The 13,768-nt window shown below is 35.1% G+C and overlaps 2 protein-coding genes across 4 annotated transcripts; one reads left to right on the forward strand and one right to left on the reverse strand.

Moving 5' to 3' along the window:
• Positions 1–1,204: 1,204 nt before the first annotated feature.
• On the reverse strand, positions 1,205–9,196 carry LOC111021758 (uncharacterized). Its single transcript, XM_022298796.2, has 3 exons — positions 8,670–9,196; positions 2,361–2,590; positions 1,205–1,709 (listed from the first exon to the last, which is right to left on the reverse strand). Exons 1-3 carry the CDS (start codon positions 9,052–9,054, stop codon positions 1,431–1,433), a joined length of 894 nt encoding a protein of 297 aa, XP_022154488.1. The 5' UTR covers positions 9,055–9,196; the 3' UTR covers positions 1,205–1,430.
• On the forward strand, positions 3,368–8,511 carry LOC111021757 (uncharacterized). Of its 3 annotated transcripts, none has more exons than XM_088118214.1 (3): positions 3,368–5,438; positions 7,083–7,700; positions 7,827–8,511. In XM_088118214.1, exons 1-3 carry the CDS (start codon positions 3,927–3,929, stop codon positions 7,866–7,868), a joined length of 2,172 nt encoding a protein of 723 aa, XP_087974340.1. In that variant the 5' UTR covers positions 3,368–3,926; the 3' UTR covers positions 7,869–8,511. The 3 variants fall into 3 exon arrangements, with proteins under 3 accessions (XP_087974340.1, XP_087974339.1, XP_087974338.1); XM_088118213.1 differs by having other exon boundaries at positions 7,837–8,511; XM_088118212.1 differs by having other exon boundaries at positions 7,083–8,511.
• Positions 9,197–13,768: the final 4,572 nt, after the last annotated feature.

The raw sequence follows: 13,768 nt of genomic DNA on the forward strand, positions 1-13,768 counted from the left end.
CTTTCGAAGGCGGTCGGAGATGAAATGCTCTTGCGACAAAGAAAAATGGAGCCGACTGGAGGAAGGCAGACAGCGACGGACGGTCGGAAAAGAGGAACGGATGGTCGGAGGAAGGAAAACCGACGGTCGGAGGAAGAAAAGAAAAACGAGGAAGAAGAAAGAGGTGAGTTTCGAAAATAGATGGTTTTTTGGGTTTTGAGATTTTTTAATTTTGGGAAGTATCGTTAGCACATTATAAGGAATTTGACCTCCCAATTTACCAATTTTATATTTTAATAATTATTTAATATTGAAATGAATTATATGGATATATTAGTAATTTGTGTTATGGGTATCATCTAATTAGGGATTATTTCATGACAAAAGTGTAAATTTTATATTTTTCCATCTTTTTACGTAATTATGATTTTTAAATAGATCATCTATGTACTAATCTCTACATTCAAATTGCCATCAAGCAAAGAAAATTCGAAATTTCTACCAATTCCTTAGAAATTTGGAGGTCGAAAATCGGAAACTCTCGTGTCTTAGATGACCTTTCTTCTCCTCTAAATTTTCATCAATTGACTAATTATTATGTCACGTAGGTTTTTCCTTGGCTAATTTTAATTGGTTCACTCTGCTTGAATTTTTCTAAGCTCAAGAGAAAAGAAAGAAAGTTCAGGGTGGTGACCACTTAAAAGAAACCCATCCTGCATCACTTGTCTTCCTCAGCTTCACCTAATTTAAAATTAAAAAATATATATATTTCTTTTTTTGTTGAGAGATTTCACTGGACTTTTTAGAGAAGTAAATAATTTATATTGTCATGTCAAAAAAATTCTTAAAGAATAATAATAAGTTATAACAAGGTATCATTCTATAGTGTTGCACAACCTCTTTATATAATATCTATTTTCATCAAACAAGGTTTAATTTATTATTTTTTTAGTACAATATGTGGGAGTGGAGATTTAAACTCACGATCTCTGAATAAAAAATAGGTATATCTTAACCAATTCGTATATAATGAAATTCAATTTTAATGTAATATAAGAGAACTACGTACGGTAATACTTTATGTAAAATATTCAACCCTACACCATTTCTTAATGAGGGAGACATAGAGGAGTATCAGTTTGAAGGAGATTTTACTTATAGTTACAATTAAAAAGGTCAAACACATCAATCAACTTGATTCATAAATGAGATGGTACACTTTCACTAAGCCAAATCCAAATAAATTACATAAAAATTAAAGGCAACTTGAAATAGATAATTCATGGTATTAAAATTTATAATAAGATACCCATTCACTTGATGTACATTATATTTATTAGAATGAAAAAAGTAATGGAGAAATCCTTGAGACATTGCAATCAATGTCGACATCAAACAATCTTCAAAAGGGTGTGGAAAACTTGGTGCAAATTTGAAGAAAGAAACTTTCTTCAAAGGGATGAGAAAATTGGAATGGTGGGTAATGTGGTGCCTGCATCGACAATGAAAATATTGCCTGAAACGTAACTAGAAGAGTCGTGTACCAGATATCGAAGTAGTGTTGTTAATGCAGGATCACAAGTTCCTAATGTTTTTAAAGGTGCTGTTCTTCGCACTACATTCTTAAGCCAATATTTCTCCATAAGGTTCTTTGTAATCTCAGATTTAAACAGTCCAGGTGATATGGAATTCACCCTGATTTTGTATCTTCCTAGTTCCATTGCCATAACCTGTCACCAAGTTACACAGTATAAAATGAAAGCTTTTTACAGAAGCAACAAATTAACATGAACTAGACATACACTAGCTAGGACGATTCATAAAATCAAAGTAAACCATAGAAGACAAAATGATAGAGAAAAAACAATTGATAAGATAAGATTAAATTGCATCTAACTTAACACTTTCAGGTTTGTATATATATATCATAGGATTGTGAAACTAATTAACCCTACACATTTGATACGAAAGTTTTGTGTATCTTAAACTATCACACTTGGTAAAGTAGAGGACTGAAAATCCTCGTGTCACCGGTTCAAATCTAAAAAGTCATGTGATTCATGCAAATTCAAATTACAACAGTATCTCTAATATCTCCACAATGCTATGATATTGTCCGCTTTGGACATAGTCCTCACGGCTTTACTTTTGGTTCCACCTAAAAGACCTCGTACCAAGGGAGATAGTTGTTCTTTCTTATATATCCATGATTAATTACTTCCTTCCCTAGTCAACGTGAGATTTTGTTTGCATTTCCCTTACAAATCCAACAATAGTTTCTAGACTTCTTATTAGTCAAACTCATGTTTATAGAAACTATGACGACAAAACATCTTTTCAACATTTAAAGAGTAAAAACAAGTCGGTATAAGAAACTATACCTTTGTTAAAGTGTTTAAGCCCGTCTTTGAAGTAGCATAGGCAATGCTTCCTGGTTGTTGCACTCTGTTAACGCCTGTGATCGAAGAAATATTGATGATGGATCCACTTCGATTGGTGTCACGCATGTGTATGCACACATATTTCGACACCAACCAAGCTCCTCTAAGATTTGTGTCTAATACTTGATCCCATTCCTCTTCAGACAAATTGAGTGAAGACTCTACTGTACCTATATTATAATAAAATGGTTTACACTTTAGTCTTCAATCAAAATGAGGGCATAAATTATCAAACAAGCAAATGGATAACTGACCTTTTATCTTTAATGAGACCTATTTTAAGCAAATTTAAACTGTATTATGTAACAATTTAGTTACATATAGTTTAAAATTAAAAATAACTTAATTTTTAAGTTATAGTTGGCAATAGTTTAATTTAAAATTTGTAAGAATTTGGCTTTACTATGAAGTAATTAGGAATATATATAACATATAGATTTGACATAGCAACTACTTGAATTTCATCGACCCTGATTACTTTTAAAATTTTAAACTTAAAAAATATTTTCAAAACTCTAACCAAAATGTTAAAATATTGATATGAACATAACTTAATTGATTAAGTTAAGTAAGTTTTGAATGTCATACCTTCGAATTTTCATTTATGATTTCAAATTTTAAAAATAATAATAATGGATTATACATTAGATTTGGATTAATTTTTTTAAAAAAATTGAGACAGAATGTTTGAATTTAAAATCAAAATTATATTCCAATTCAAATATATTAGCCTAGACTTTTCATCAATGTTTTTATTGGGGGAAAGAAACCGAACTGACCCAAAAAACTGAACCGAACCGAATTGGTTCGGGTCGAATCGGTTTATATAAAATATGAACCGAGACCGAAATGAACCGAACCCGGTTCGGTTTACCAACATTAGGGTTTCTTTATATTTATAAGCCACTCTTCTCCCTCCTCATGACTTCACAACCCACGCCCCCCCCCCCCCCCCCCCCCCCCCCTTCGTTTCACAAGTCACAACCCTCATGTCTTTGAACGACCACACATCTTCCTTCACTTCCCCACCTTCTCTCTCTTTGAACGAACCCCGGTGGCGACACAAGACGGGAATCAAAGATCTTGAAGTTGTGGCGGTGGAGGTGACCGACGAGCTTGTGTTTGAGGTCTTGGAAGGCTTATGAGAGGATTTGAGATGGAAGATGAAATTAGAGTGTTACTCATGTGTATAAAAACTTTTTTTATACATGTGCAAAACGAAAATAATAATTAATTCAGCTAAGCCGTCAAAGCGAGCATAGCTCAAGGATAGTTTAGTTAAATATATCAGTACGCTGTTATGAGTTTAGTAATTCTGTTTTGAATAGTTTAGGAGTCTCTGTATTTATCAAACTATATTTTGGCAGGAGGATATAAATACTTCTGCTTTTGATCACTTTTAAAAAATAAGATGAAATTTATTTTGTGATCATGCATATGAGAGTATTTTTTTGTCTTTGGTATTAGAGCCACAGTCTAACGACGGGTTCTTGAAAAGATACTCGAATGGCTTCTCTATCTTCAATAAGAAATTCAGATGCTGCTAGAATAATTCAAGCAAGCAAGACAATTAATCCAGGGAGTAAAGTCTCAATTGTTAGATTGAATGATGATAATTATCTACTGTGGAAATTTCAAATTCGCACCGCACTTCAAGGAAATGGATTAGAAAGTTACATTGATTCGAATGAAGATACTCCTGCTCAATTTGTTCAAACCACAGAAGATGAAAGTTCATCCTCTTCTCTGCAACAAAATCCGGCGTATTTTGAATGGATTAAGCAGGACAAACTCATCTCTGCTTGGCTTCTTGGTTCGATGAATGAAGACATTTTATCACAAATGCTTGATTGCAAATCGGCGAGAGAAATCTGGACAGTTTTGGAATGCATGTTTGCTTCTCGCACCCTGGCTAGGGTAATGCAATTGAAATTGAAACTGGAAAATTTCAAGAAAGGTAATCTGAGCCTCAAGGATTATTTTCTTAAAATCAAGAATTTGGTTGACTCCTTAGCAATTGCGGGTAAGAAGCTGTCCACAGAGGATCACATTATGCACATTTTAGCTGGCCTCGGACCTGAATTTGATGCGATTATCTCTGTTATTACTGCTCGAAATATGCCACAAACACTTCAGGAAGTCTGCTCACTTCTTCTTCAACAAGAAGGTCGAAATGAAAGGAATCTCATCAACTCTGATGGATCGCTTCCTTCGGTTAATCTTACTCTCAATGATTCGAGCAAGAAAAACAATTTGCATCAGTCAAAATGCTTCAATCCCCATCAGTCAAATTATTCTCAGCGGGGACGTGGTACTAACAACAGATCATCGAATCGTCGGAATTGGACCGGAAATAACAAGCCACAATGTCAGATTTGCGGACGATTTGGTCACACAGCTCTGCGGTGCTATATGCGATTTGAGCGTAATTTTCTTGGTCCAAATATGAACCCTAATACTTTTTCTCCTGCGGGCTTTTCATCTGGATTTCCTCTCAATACTCCAAGTCACAATGCTTTCTCATCGCCTGCTACTCAGAATGGAAATTTTTCCATGAATAGTGCTTCTCCTTCACAGATGCAAGCATTGATGGTCGCTCAAGACTTCAACAGAGACTCTAATTGGTACCGTGACTCTGGGCCGACTAATCATGTTACAAATGAATTTGGAAACTTCTCACTTGGATCTGAGTATCATGGTGATGGTAAAATTCAAGTTGGAAATGGGACAGGTTTGGACATCTCTCACACTGGCTCTACCTATCTTCAACCAAAAACCTCTTTACATCCTGTCAAACCTGTCTTTCATTTGCGAAATCTCTTACATGTTCCTCAAATTGCCAAAAACTTAATTAGCGTCAGTCAATTCTCTCAAGATAATAAGGTGTTTTTTGAATTTCATCCTTTTCATTGTTTTGTGAAGGATATCAAAACTGGCCAGCTGCTTCTTCAAGGGAAAGTTCATGAAGGGTTATATCAATTCGAGTTGCAAAAGGCTTCATCTCCACCTTTATCCAATGTCAGTTTGAATCATCCCTCTCCCTGTAATGATTCTTCCACTGTTCTTACTACAACCTTAAATTTTTCTGATTCTCCTATGTTGCATTCTCCTATTGTTTGTAATTCTTCTGCTTTAGATATCTGGCATAGACGATTAGGTCATCCGGCTTTCTCTACTGTTCAACATGTATTGCGTCTATGTAATATTTCTGTTTCTTCAAATAAAATACATTCTTTGTGTCATGCGTGTGCTATAGCTAAATCTCATAATCTCCCTTTTCAATCCTCTCAAACCCAATATCATGCTCCACTCCAATTGGTTGTTGCAGATTTATGGGGTCCGGCCTTTGTGTCTTCACGCAATGGTTTTCGCTATTTCATTAGCTTTGTTGATGCTTATTCTCGTTATACATGGATTTATTTTCTGCATAATAAATCTGAAGCCTTTCAAGCCTTCTTATTGTTTAAAAATCTTGCTGAAAAATCCTTGAACTGTTCCATTCTCCGTCTTCAAACGGATGGTGGTGGTGAATTTCGTTCCTTTGCTCCTTTTCTTCAAAACAATGGTATTGAACATCGCATGTCATGTCCATATACTTCACAACACAATGGCCTTGTCGAAAGAAAACATCGTCAAGTTGTTGATATGGGTCTTACGCTCTTATCTCAAGCTTCCATTCCGTTGTCCTTCTGGGATAATGCTTTTTCCACCGATGCTTATCTCATTAACAAACTTCCCACTACGGCTCTTCATGGACTTACCACTACTGAAAAGTTGTTTGGCCGTCCCCCTGATTATTCATTCTTGAAGACTTTTGGTTGCTTATGTTTTCCTTCCCTTCGTGCCTACAATAATCATAAAATCTAATCTCGATCTATTCCTTGTCTTTTTCTTGGTTATAGTTCTCATCATAAAGGTTACAAATGTCTCGCTTCTACTGGGCGTTTGTATATATCTCGACATGTTCGGTTTGATGAACAATGTTTTCCATTTTCAAAACTATTTCCTTCTTTCGCTACTGCCTCTTCTTCTAGTTTTTCCTCTTCTATCCCAATTGTTTCTTCAACTCCTTATTGTAATTTTCCTTCCTCTTCTTCTTCTCCCTCTGCCACTCCTCCTTTAATATCTAATCCTTCTATACCTGCTGCACCTATGTCTCCTACCAGTCCTATTCTGCCACCTCCACCTCTATCTCCACCTCCACCTCCTCCAAACTCTAATGTTCCAGTTTTAGAGACTGCTCCTTCTCTGCCCCCTTCCAATACACACACTATGGTTACTCGATCCAAAAATGGGATATTCAAACCCAAGGCATTTTTTAGTCAGTATCTGGAAATTGAACCTCCTACAGTCAATGAGGCTTTACATTGTGAACACTGGCGGGTAGCTATGAAAGAGGAATATGAGACTCTTCTACGTAATCAAACGTGGTCTCTAGTCCCTCGCCCCATTGATAAGAAAGTCATAGGATGCAAGTGGGTTTATAAGATTAAACGAAATTCAGATGGCACAATTGCTCGCTATAAGGCTCGTCTTGTAGCCAAAGGATTTCATCAGGCAGCTGATATTGATTACACTGAAACGTTTAGTCCAGTTGTGAAACCTATTACTATTCGGGTATTACTGACTCTTGCTCTCTCTAATGGCTGGTCTTTGAGACAGGTTGATGTCAATAATACATTCCTTCATGGTTTTCTTTCGGAAGATGTCTTGATGGCCCAACCACCTGGTATGGAAGTTTCTGGTACTGTTCCTTTGGTTTGCAAGCTCCATAAAGCTTTATATGGGCTGAAGCAAGCACCACGGGCGTGGTTTGATCGACTAAGTCAGTTTTTACATACTCTGGGCTTCTCTAACTCTCGAGCTGATACCTCACTTTTGGTTAGACATACTGCTTCCTCTCATTGCTATGTTCTGGTTTATGTGGATGACATGATCATAACGGGTAGCTCTCAATCTGATATTGATAGTCTTGTGGCTGCTTTGCATGCTCAATTTTCTATTAAGGATCTTGGAATTTTGAGTTACTTTTTGGGTATCGAAGTCTCATATCCAGAGGCTGGAGGATTATTTTTGTGTCAATCTAAATATATTTCTGACCTCCTTCATAAGACAAAAATGCATGAGTCCAATCCAATTGCTACACCAATGATTAGTGGCAGTGTTTTGTCTGCTTTTAAGGGTGAGAAATTTGCTGATCCACATTTGTATCGTAGTACGGTTGGAGCTCTACAATATGTCACCATTACACGTCCTGAGCTGGCGTATAGCGTTAACAAGGTGTGTCAATTCATGCATGCTCCAACTACTCTTCATTGGCAAGCAGTTAAACAAATCCTTCGTTATCTTAAAGGTTCATTTGATCATGGACTATATCTTCGAAAGCCTATTGATCTTCATCTTCAGGGGTTTGCAGATTCAGATTGGGCGTCGGATCCTGATGACTGACGCTCCACATCCGGGTTTTGTATATACTTGGGAGGCAACCTTATTACTTGGTCTTCGAAGAAACAACCTATTATCTCCCGTTCCAGTACTGAGGCTGAATTCCGAAGCCTAGCACATGCTACTACTGATTTGATATGGGTTCAATCCTTATTTTCTGATCTGCACTTGTTTCTTCCTCGATCCCCTACGCTGTGGTGTGATAATCTAGGGGCTGTTCACCTCAGTGCAAATCCAATTCTCCATTCCCGAACCAAACATGTCGAGTTGGATATATATTTCGTTCGGGATTTGGTTCTTCAAAAGAAATTGTTTGTTTGTCATCTCCCAGCCTCAGCTCAAGTTGCAGACTTGTTTACAAAGCCTCTCTCTGCTGCTAGTTTTTTGCCTCTTAAATCCAAGCTCAATGTAGTGTCTCCTTGCTCCATTGGCTTGAGGGGGTATTAAGACAGCTCATTAAGTTGCAAATTAGTTACTGAGAGGATAGTTTAGTTAAATATATCAGTATGCTGTTATGAGTTTAATAATTCTGTTTTAAATAGTTTGGGAGTCTCTGTATTTATCAAACTATATTTTGGCAGAAGGATATAAATACTTCTGCTTTTGATCACTTTTAAAAAATAAGATGAGATTTATTTTGTGATCATCCATATGAGAGTATTTTTTTTGTCTGCATATAACTCACTTTTAATTGACATATACTAAACAAAATAAATAAATAACCCAAGAATAAGTCGACTCTTTTAAAAAATAGAAAAAATATTTTATTTTCTACCTTCCTTCTTCAAAATTTATACAATGTACCTCTTAATCCAGCATTGTTAACCAAAGCATCGATGAAACCAAAAGAATCCCAAGCTTTTTTCACGCACTTCTCGATAGTCTTTCCATCCGAGCTAACGTCGAGCTCCACTGCCACAGCACGGTGGCTCTCCGCCGCGGCATTGGACGAGGCAGGGGCGGAGGATACCAACAAGGAACTGGAGAAATCTAGTCCATTAATTTCGTCGCAGAGAGATCGGAGTTTATCGATACGGCGAGCAGCAGCGATGATTTTGCATCCAGCTCTAGCAAGATCCACACAGAACTCCCGCCCCAGCCCCGTTGAGGCTCCGGTCACCATCACCACTTTTCCGGTCAACTCGTTCCACGGCTCCACCGGAGCAGAATTATCTCGCCGGACCGCCATTTTTTCCAGTATCCGTCAGATGAAGAAGCTGCAGAGTTTTCCAACGGAAGAAGTGGGGGAGAATTAGCCGGCGGGTTTGTTAGAGCAACATGTTGCGATGTGTGAAATTGGAAATAAATAACGGTAACAAAACAAACGCAAGTTATTATAAAATGTTTGAGATTCAAAAATTTATTTTCATCTATGTTTTACTTTTTCTATTCTCAAAATACTTTTATTCATTTTAATCTTTATAATTTTCGATGGTTCAATTTTGAAAAGTGACCGTTCTGGTCCTTTCATTTCGGTTTTTAATCTTATTTTTTCTATCGCAATTTCACCACAACATCATTTTCAATAATTTTTATGAAATGCAGTTATAACTTTGTATGGAAGGGTTTTCGTTGTGTTTAGAATTTTTGTTAAAAGTTTTCAAATAGGAATCTTAAATATAATGACTGCAACAAATATTTTTAAAATACATGGACAACGGTCCAAAATTTGTTATCTAGATTCACCCCTATTTGTATACAAAATTATTTTAGTCTAACTTTTTATTAGTAATTTTATTAAGATCTAAGATCTTGCAAACTAAACTATTATTTGGAACTTTTCTTTTATCATTACAAGTGGGGTGGGAATTCAAAGTCACGATCTTTTGTCGGAGATATATATCTAAATCAATCGAGACAAAACTTATACACTAAAATAGAATATTTGAAAATTTACGATCTAAAAGGAAATAAGGTTGAAAATTTAGAGTCTATAATAAGATTCAACATTTATTAAAAAAGAATGTCTTTCAACTGTTTTTTGTAGTTGTCACTAAATTTTAAAAAAAAATTAAGAGAACTCAATTAATTATTAAATATAATAACATAATTTGAGTATTGTATTATGTTAATTATGTCTAAATTTTTTATTTAATTTCTATAAAATATTTTATTGTTAACACAAATTTTGAAACGTTGACATAATTGTTTATTGAAACAACTTTCATTGAATAAAAAAAACATGTGGGAATTTTGTATAAACAAACATTATTGATGTGTACAATATATTCTCAATGATCCTACTTTATGTACAGTTATTACTAGTTTAAAATATAAAACTACTTTGTCCAGCAAAAGATTCCCAGATCTGATTTACTAATATTTTCTTTTGTCTTTTTTAAAAAAACAAGTTGATTGTTTATATTTTAATCAATATTTTAATATAATATTTTCTGTTGTCCTTTGTTTGTGTGGAAATTAACATTTTTTTACTCCCAAAGTTGTTTGGATTGAATTTTTTTACCCTTTTCAAATTTTTAAGTTTTTCTGACCCTCCAATATGGTTTTTTAACCTTATTGTTATTATTATTTTGGTGAAAGTTGGATTACAAAATCACTCTTAAATTATTTAACTCTCGATTATTTGAATAAAAAATATCAAATTTGTATTGGGTCGAATTAAAGAGCACGAAAGATGGAATGAAACTTTACGAGAGCTTTTCTCGAGATTTGGGAAGAAATTCATGTGATTCCAAAAAAAAAAAAGTCTGACTTGATAAAAAGAATAAATATTGAAAAATGAATGCCAGATATGGGAGAGCGTTTTTTGTATGCTAAAATTGAATGGAACAAATTTTAGGCCAAGATTCATTATTGAAATTGCATAGAAGTTGAAGATGTTGGAGTTTGAACGGGTGAAAGTAACTGATTTTGATAAATAATTGATAAACCGTTGGATATTTACGAATTTAACATCTGGAAATTGTAACTATTAATTCACATTTTACATGTTGTTTATCAATTGTTTTAGTTGTTATGTTTCTTCATTTTATTGAAATTGAAGTTATATCTTTAATTAATGAGTTTTTTCTTTTGATTTTGTTAAAGTTACAAAGTTACACATTTGTAACTTTATTTGTGTTAAAAACTTGTGAGATGTTACTTGTTTTGGACAACTATATATAGTTGTTATTTTACTTCATTTTGAAATATTCAAGCATACCTCAATTGAGTATTCACCTCCTCTCACAAGAATTCTCTCTTATTTTTGAGTTATTGTTCTTGTTTGTGTTAAGAGCAAGTGTGAGTTCTACTCCTACGATGATGGGATCAACCATTGTCAAATCAAATGCTGAAAAACCGGAGAAGATGATCTTCTACCTCACCACTCTAAATCTTACTCACATCCTAAAGGAGATATGCCCAACTACTCCCCTAGAAGCAATCACTCCTGAAACTGAAGCTGCCAAGCAAGCGTGGTTGCATTCAGACTTTCTATGTCGCGACTACATCCTGAATTGCCTGGATGATACCTTGTAGAATGTCTACTGCAATGCTTTTGATACTTCAAGGCAATTGTGGGAGGCATTAGATAAGAAGTATAAGTTGGAAGATGCTGGTACTACGAAATTCTTTGTTGGAAAATTCTTAGATTATAAAATGGTTGATACCAAGTTGGTAGTCAACCAATTGGAAGAATTGGAAATTATCATCAGTGATTTGCAAAGTGAAGGATTGGTTATTAATGAACCATTCCAAGTTGCTCTTGTGATTGAGAAGTTGCCTCCTGCTTGGAGAGAATTCAAATGTTATCTCAAACACAAGCGAAAGGAGTTGTCCATGGAGAATCTTACTGTGAAACTCTGCATTGAAGAGGACAACACAAAGGGAGATAAAGAGCCACGTAAAGTTGAAGCTAATGCCCATATTGCTGAAGCTTCAAGGCGTCATCCCAAGAATAATCAAGCAAAGACGAAGAATGTGAATCTTGGGCTAAGGAATGACGCTAACAAGCGCATTCGTGCAATCTGCTGGGTTTGTGGCAAGAGTGGCCATATAGCTGCAAATTGTAGACACAAGAAGGGACAAAGCTCCAACAATCAAGCCAACATTGTGAAAGATGACAATTTAATTGTTGTCATCTCTGAGGTAAATATGGCCTCTGAAACCAAAGGCTGGTGGATTGATACTGGTGCTACTAGGCAGGTCTGTGGGGATAAATCACTATTCACCACTTATGAGAAGCTTGATGGCAGTGATAAACTGTACATGGGAAATGCTTCAACAGCCTCAGTGGAAGGCAGAGGAAAAGTCCTGCTGAAATGGACTTTTGGAAAGATACTTACCCTCACTGATGTGTGACATGTGCCAGAGATTCGAAACAATCGTCTTGTGTCAGGAACCCTACTTAACAAAAATGGGTTCAAGCTTGTATTTGAGTCATATAAGTTTATTCTGACTAAGGGGGTATGTACGTGGGAAAGGACTATCTGAATGATGGCATGTTCAAATTAAATGTACTGGCACAAGTGTCCAAGAACAACAATAATAATAACAACTCTTCTGCTTATATTGTTGAGTTGTGTGATGTATGACATTCTAGGCTGGGGCATGTCAATTATCATTCTTTACAAAGAATCGTAAGTGTAGGACTATTGCCTAATTTTAACATTGATAATAAACACAAATGTGAAGTTTGTGTTGAATCAAAGTTTTCTAGAAAGTTATTTTCGTCTGTGAAAAGAAGTAATGAGTTACTTGATTTAATCCACAGTGATATATGTGATTTGAAAAATACTCCCACAAGAGGTGGTAAGAGATACTTTGTCACATTCATTGATGATTGTAGTAAATATTGCTATGTATATTTATTACATAGTAAAGATGAGACCTTAGATGTTTTCAAAACATATAAGGCAGAAGTTGAAAATCAACTTGAGAGGAAAATAAAAGTGCTTAAATCAGATAGAGGTGGTGAATATGAATCATCATCACTTTCTGAATTTTGTGAAGTTAATGGTATAATCCATCAAACTACAGCACCTTATACACCACAACAAAATGGTATAGCTGAAAGAAAGAACCGAACTTTTAAGGACATGGTTAATTGCATGTTAAATAGTTCATGTTTATCCCATAATTTGTAGGGGGAGGCTTTGCTTACAGAAAATTTTATCTTAAATAAAATTCCACGTAAGAAGACTAATAAGTCACCTTATGAAATGTGGAAAAAGAAGTTACCCTCATATAAAATACTCAAAGTGTGGGGGGGTTTGGCAAAGGTACAAGTTTCTTTACCAAAAAGGGCAAAACTTGGATCTAAGACAGTTGATTGTGTCTTTATAGGCTATGTTATGCATAGTGTTGCTTATAGATTCCTGGTAATTAAATCAGAAATACCTGATATTAATAATAATACTATTATGAAATCTATCGAAGCTGAATTCTTTGAAGATATATTTCCTTTTAAAGAAGAAATACCCAAAGGTAATGGTACAAAAAGAAATCATGAGACTAGCTCTTCAAAAGGTCAAAACAATCAAAAAACTGAGATCGAACCTTGAAGAAGCAAAAAAGCTAAGAAAACTACTTCTTTTGGACCTGATTTCATGACATATATGATAGATGGGGAGCCTCAAAATTTTCAAAAAGCTTAGTCATCTCCAGATGCACCTTATTAGAGAGAAGCTATCAATAATGAGATAGAATCTATTTTGCAAAACAATACCTGGGTATTGGTTGATTTACCTCCTGGAACTAATCCAATTGGAAGTAAACGGAGTTTCAAAAGAAAGCTAAAAGCTGATGGCACTATTGATAAATATAAAACCCGTTTAGTAGATAGAGGCTATCATCAGAAAGAAATGCTAGATTTCTTTGATACCTATTCTCTATTGACGAGGATTACATCTATAAGGATGTTAATCGCTATAGCAGCTTTACGAAATTTGGAAATACACCAA

This window comes from Momordica charantia, unplaced genomic scaffold (genome assembly GCF_013281855.1).
Source record: "Momordica charantia cultivar OHB3-1 unplaced genomic scaffold, Mcharantia_2.0 BLBB01000033.1, whole genome shotgun sequence".
Lineage (NCBI taxonomy): Eukaryota > Viridiplantae > Streptophyta > Magnoliopsida > Cucurbitales > Cucurbitaceae > Momordica > Momordica charantia.

What these genes read in the sequence shown, in the direction of transcription:
- LOC111021757 (XM_088118212.1), top strand. Translation starts at nt 3,927, where the DNA reads ATGGCTTCTCTATCTTCAATAAGAAATTCAGATGCTGCTAGAATAATT. An exon ending in CATCTCCACCTTTATCCAAT is followed by an intron (nt 5,439 to 7,082) that starts GTCAGTTTGAAT and finishes TCTTTGAGACAG; the next exon opens with GTTGATGTCAATAATACATT.
- LOC111021758 (XM_022298796.2), bottom strand. Translation starts at nt 9,054, where the DNA reads ATGGCGGTCCGGCGAGATAATTCTGCTCCGGTGGAGCCGTGGAACGAG. An exon ending in TAACAATGCTGGATTAAGAG is followed by an intron (nt 2,591 to 8,669) that starts GTACATTGTATA and finishes ATTATAATATAG; the next exon opens with GTACAGTAGAGTCTTCACTC. An exon ending in GCTTAAACACTTTAACAAAG is followed by an intron (nt 1,710 to 2,360) that starts GTATAGTTTCTT and finishes ACTTGGTGACAG; the next exon opens with GTTATGGCAATGGAACTAGG.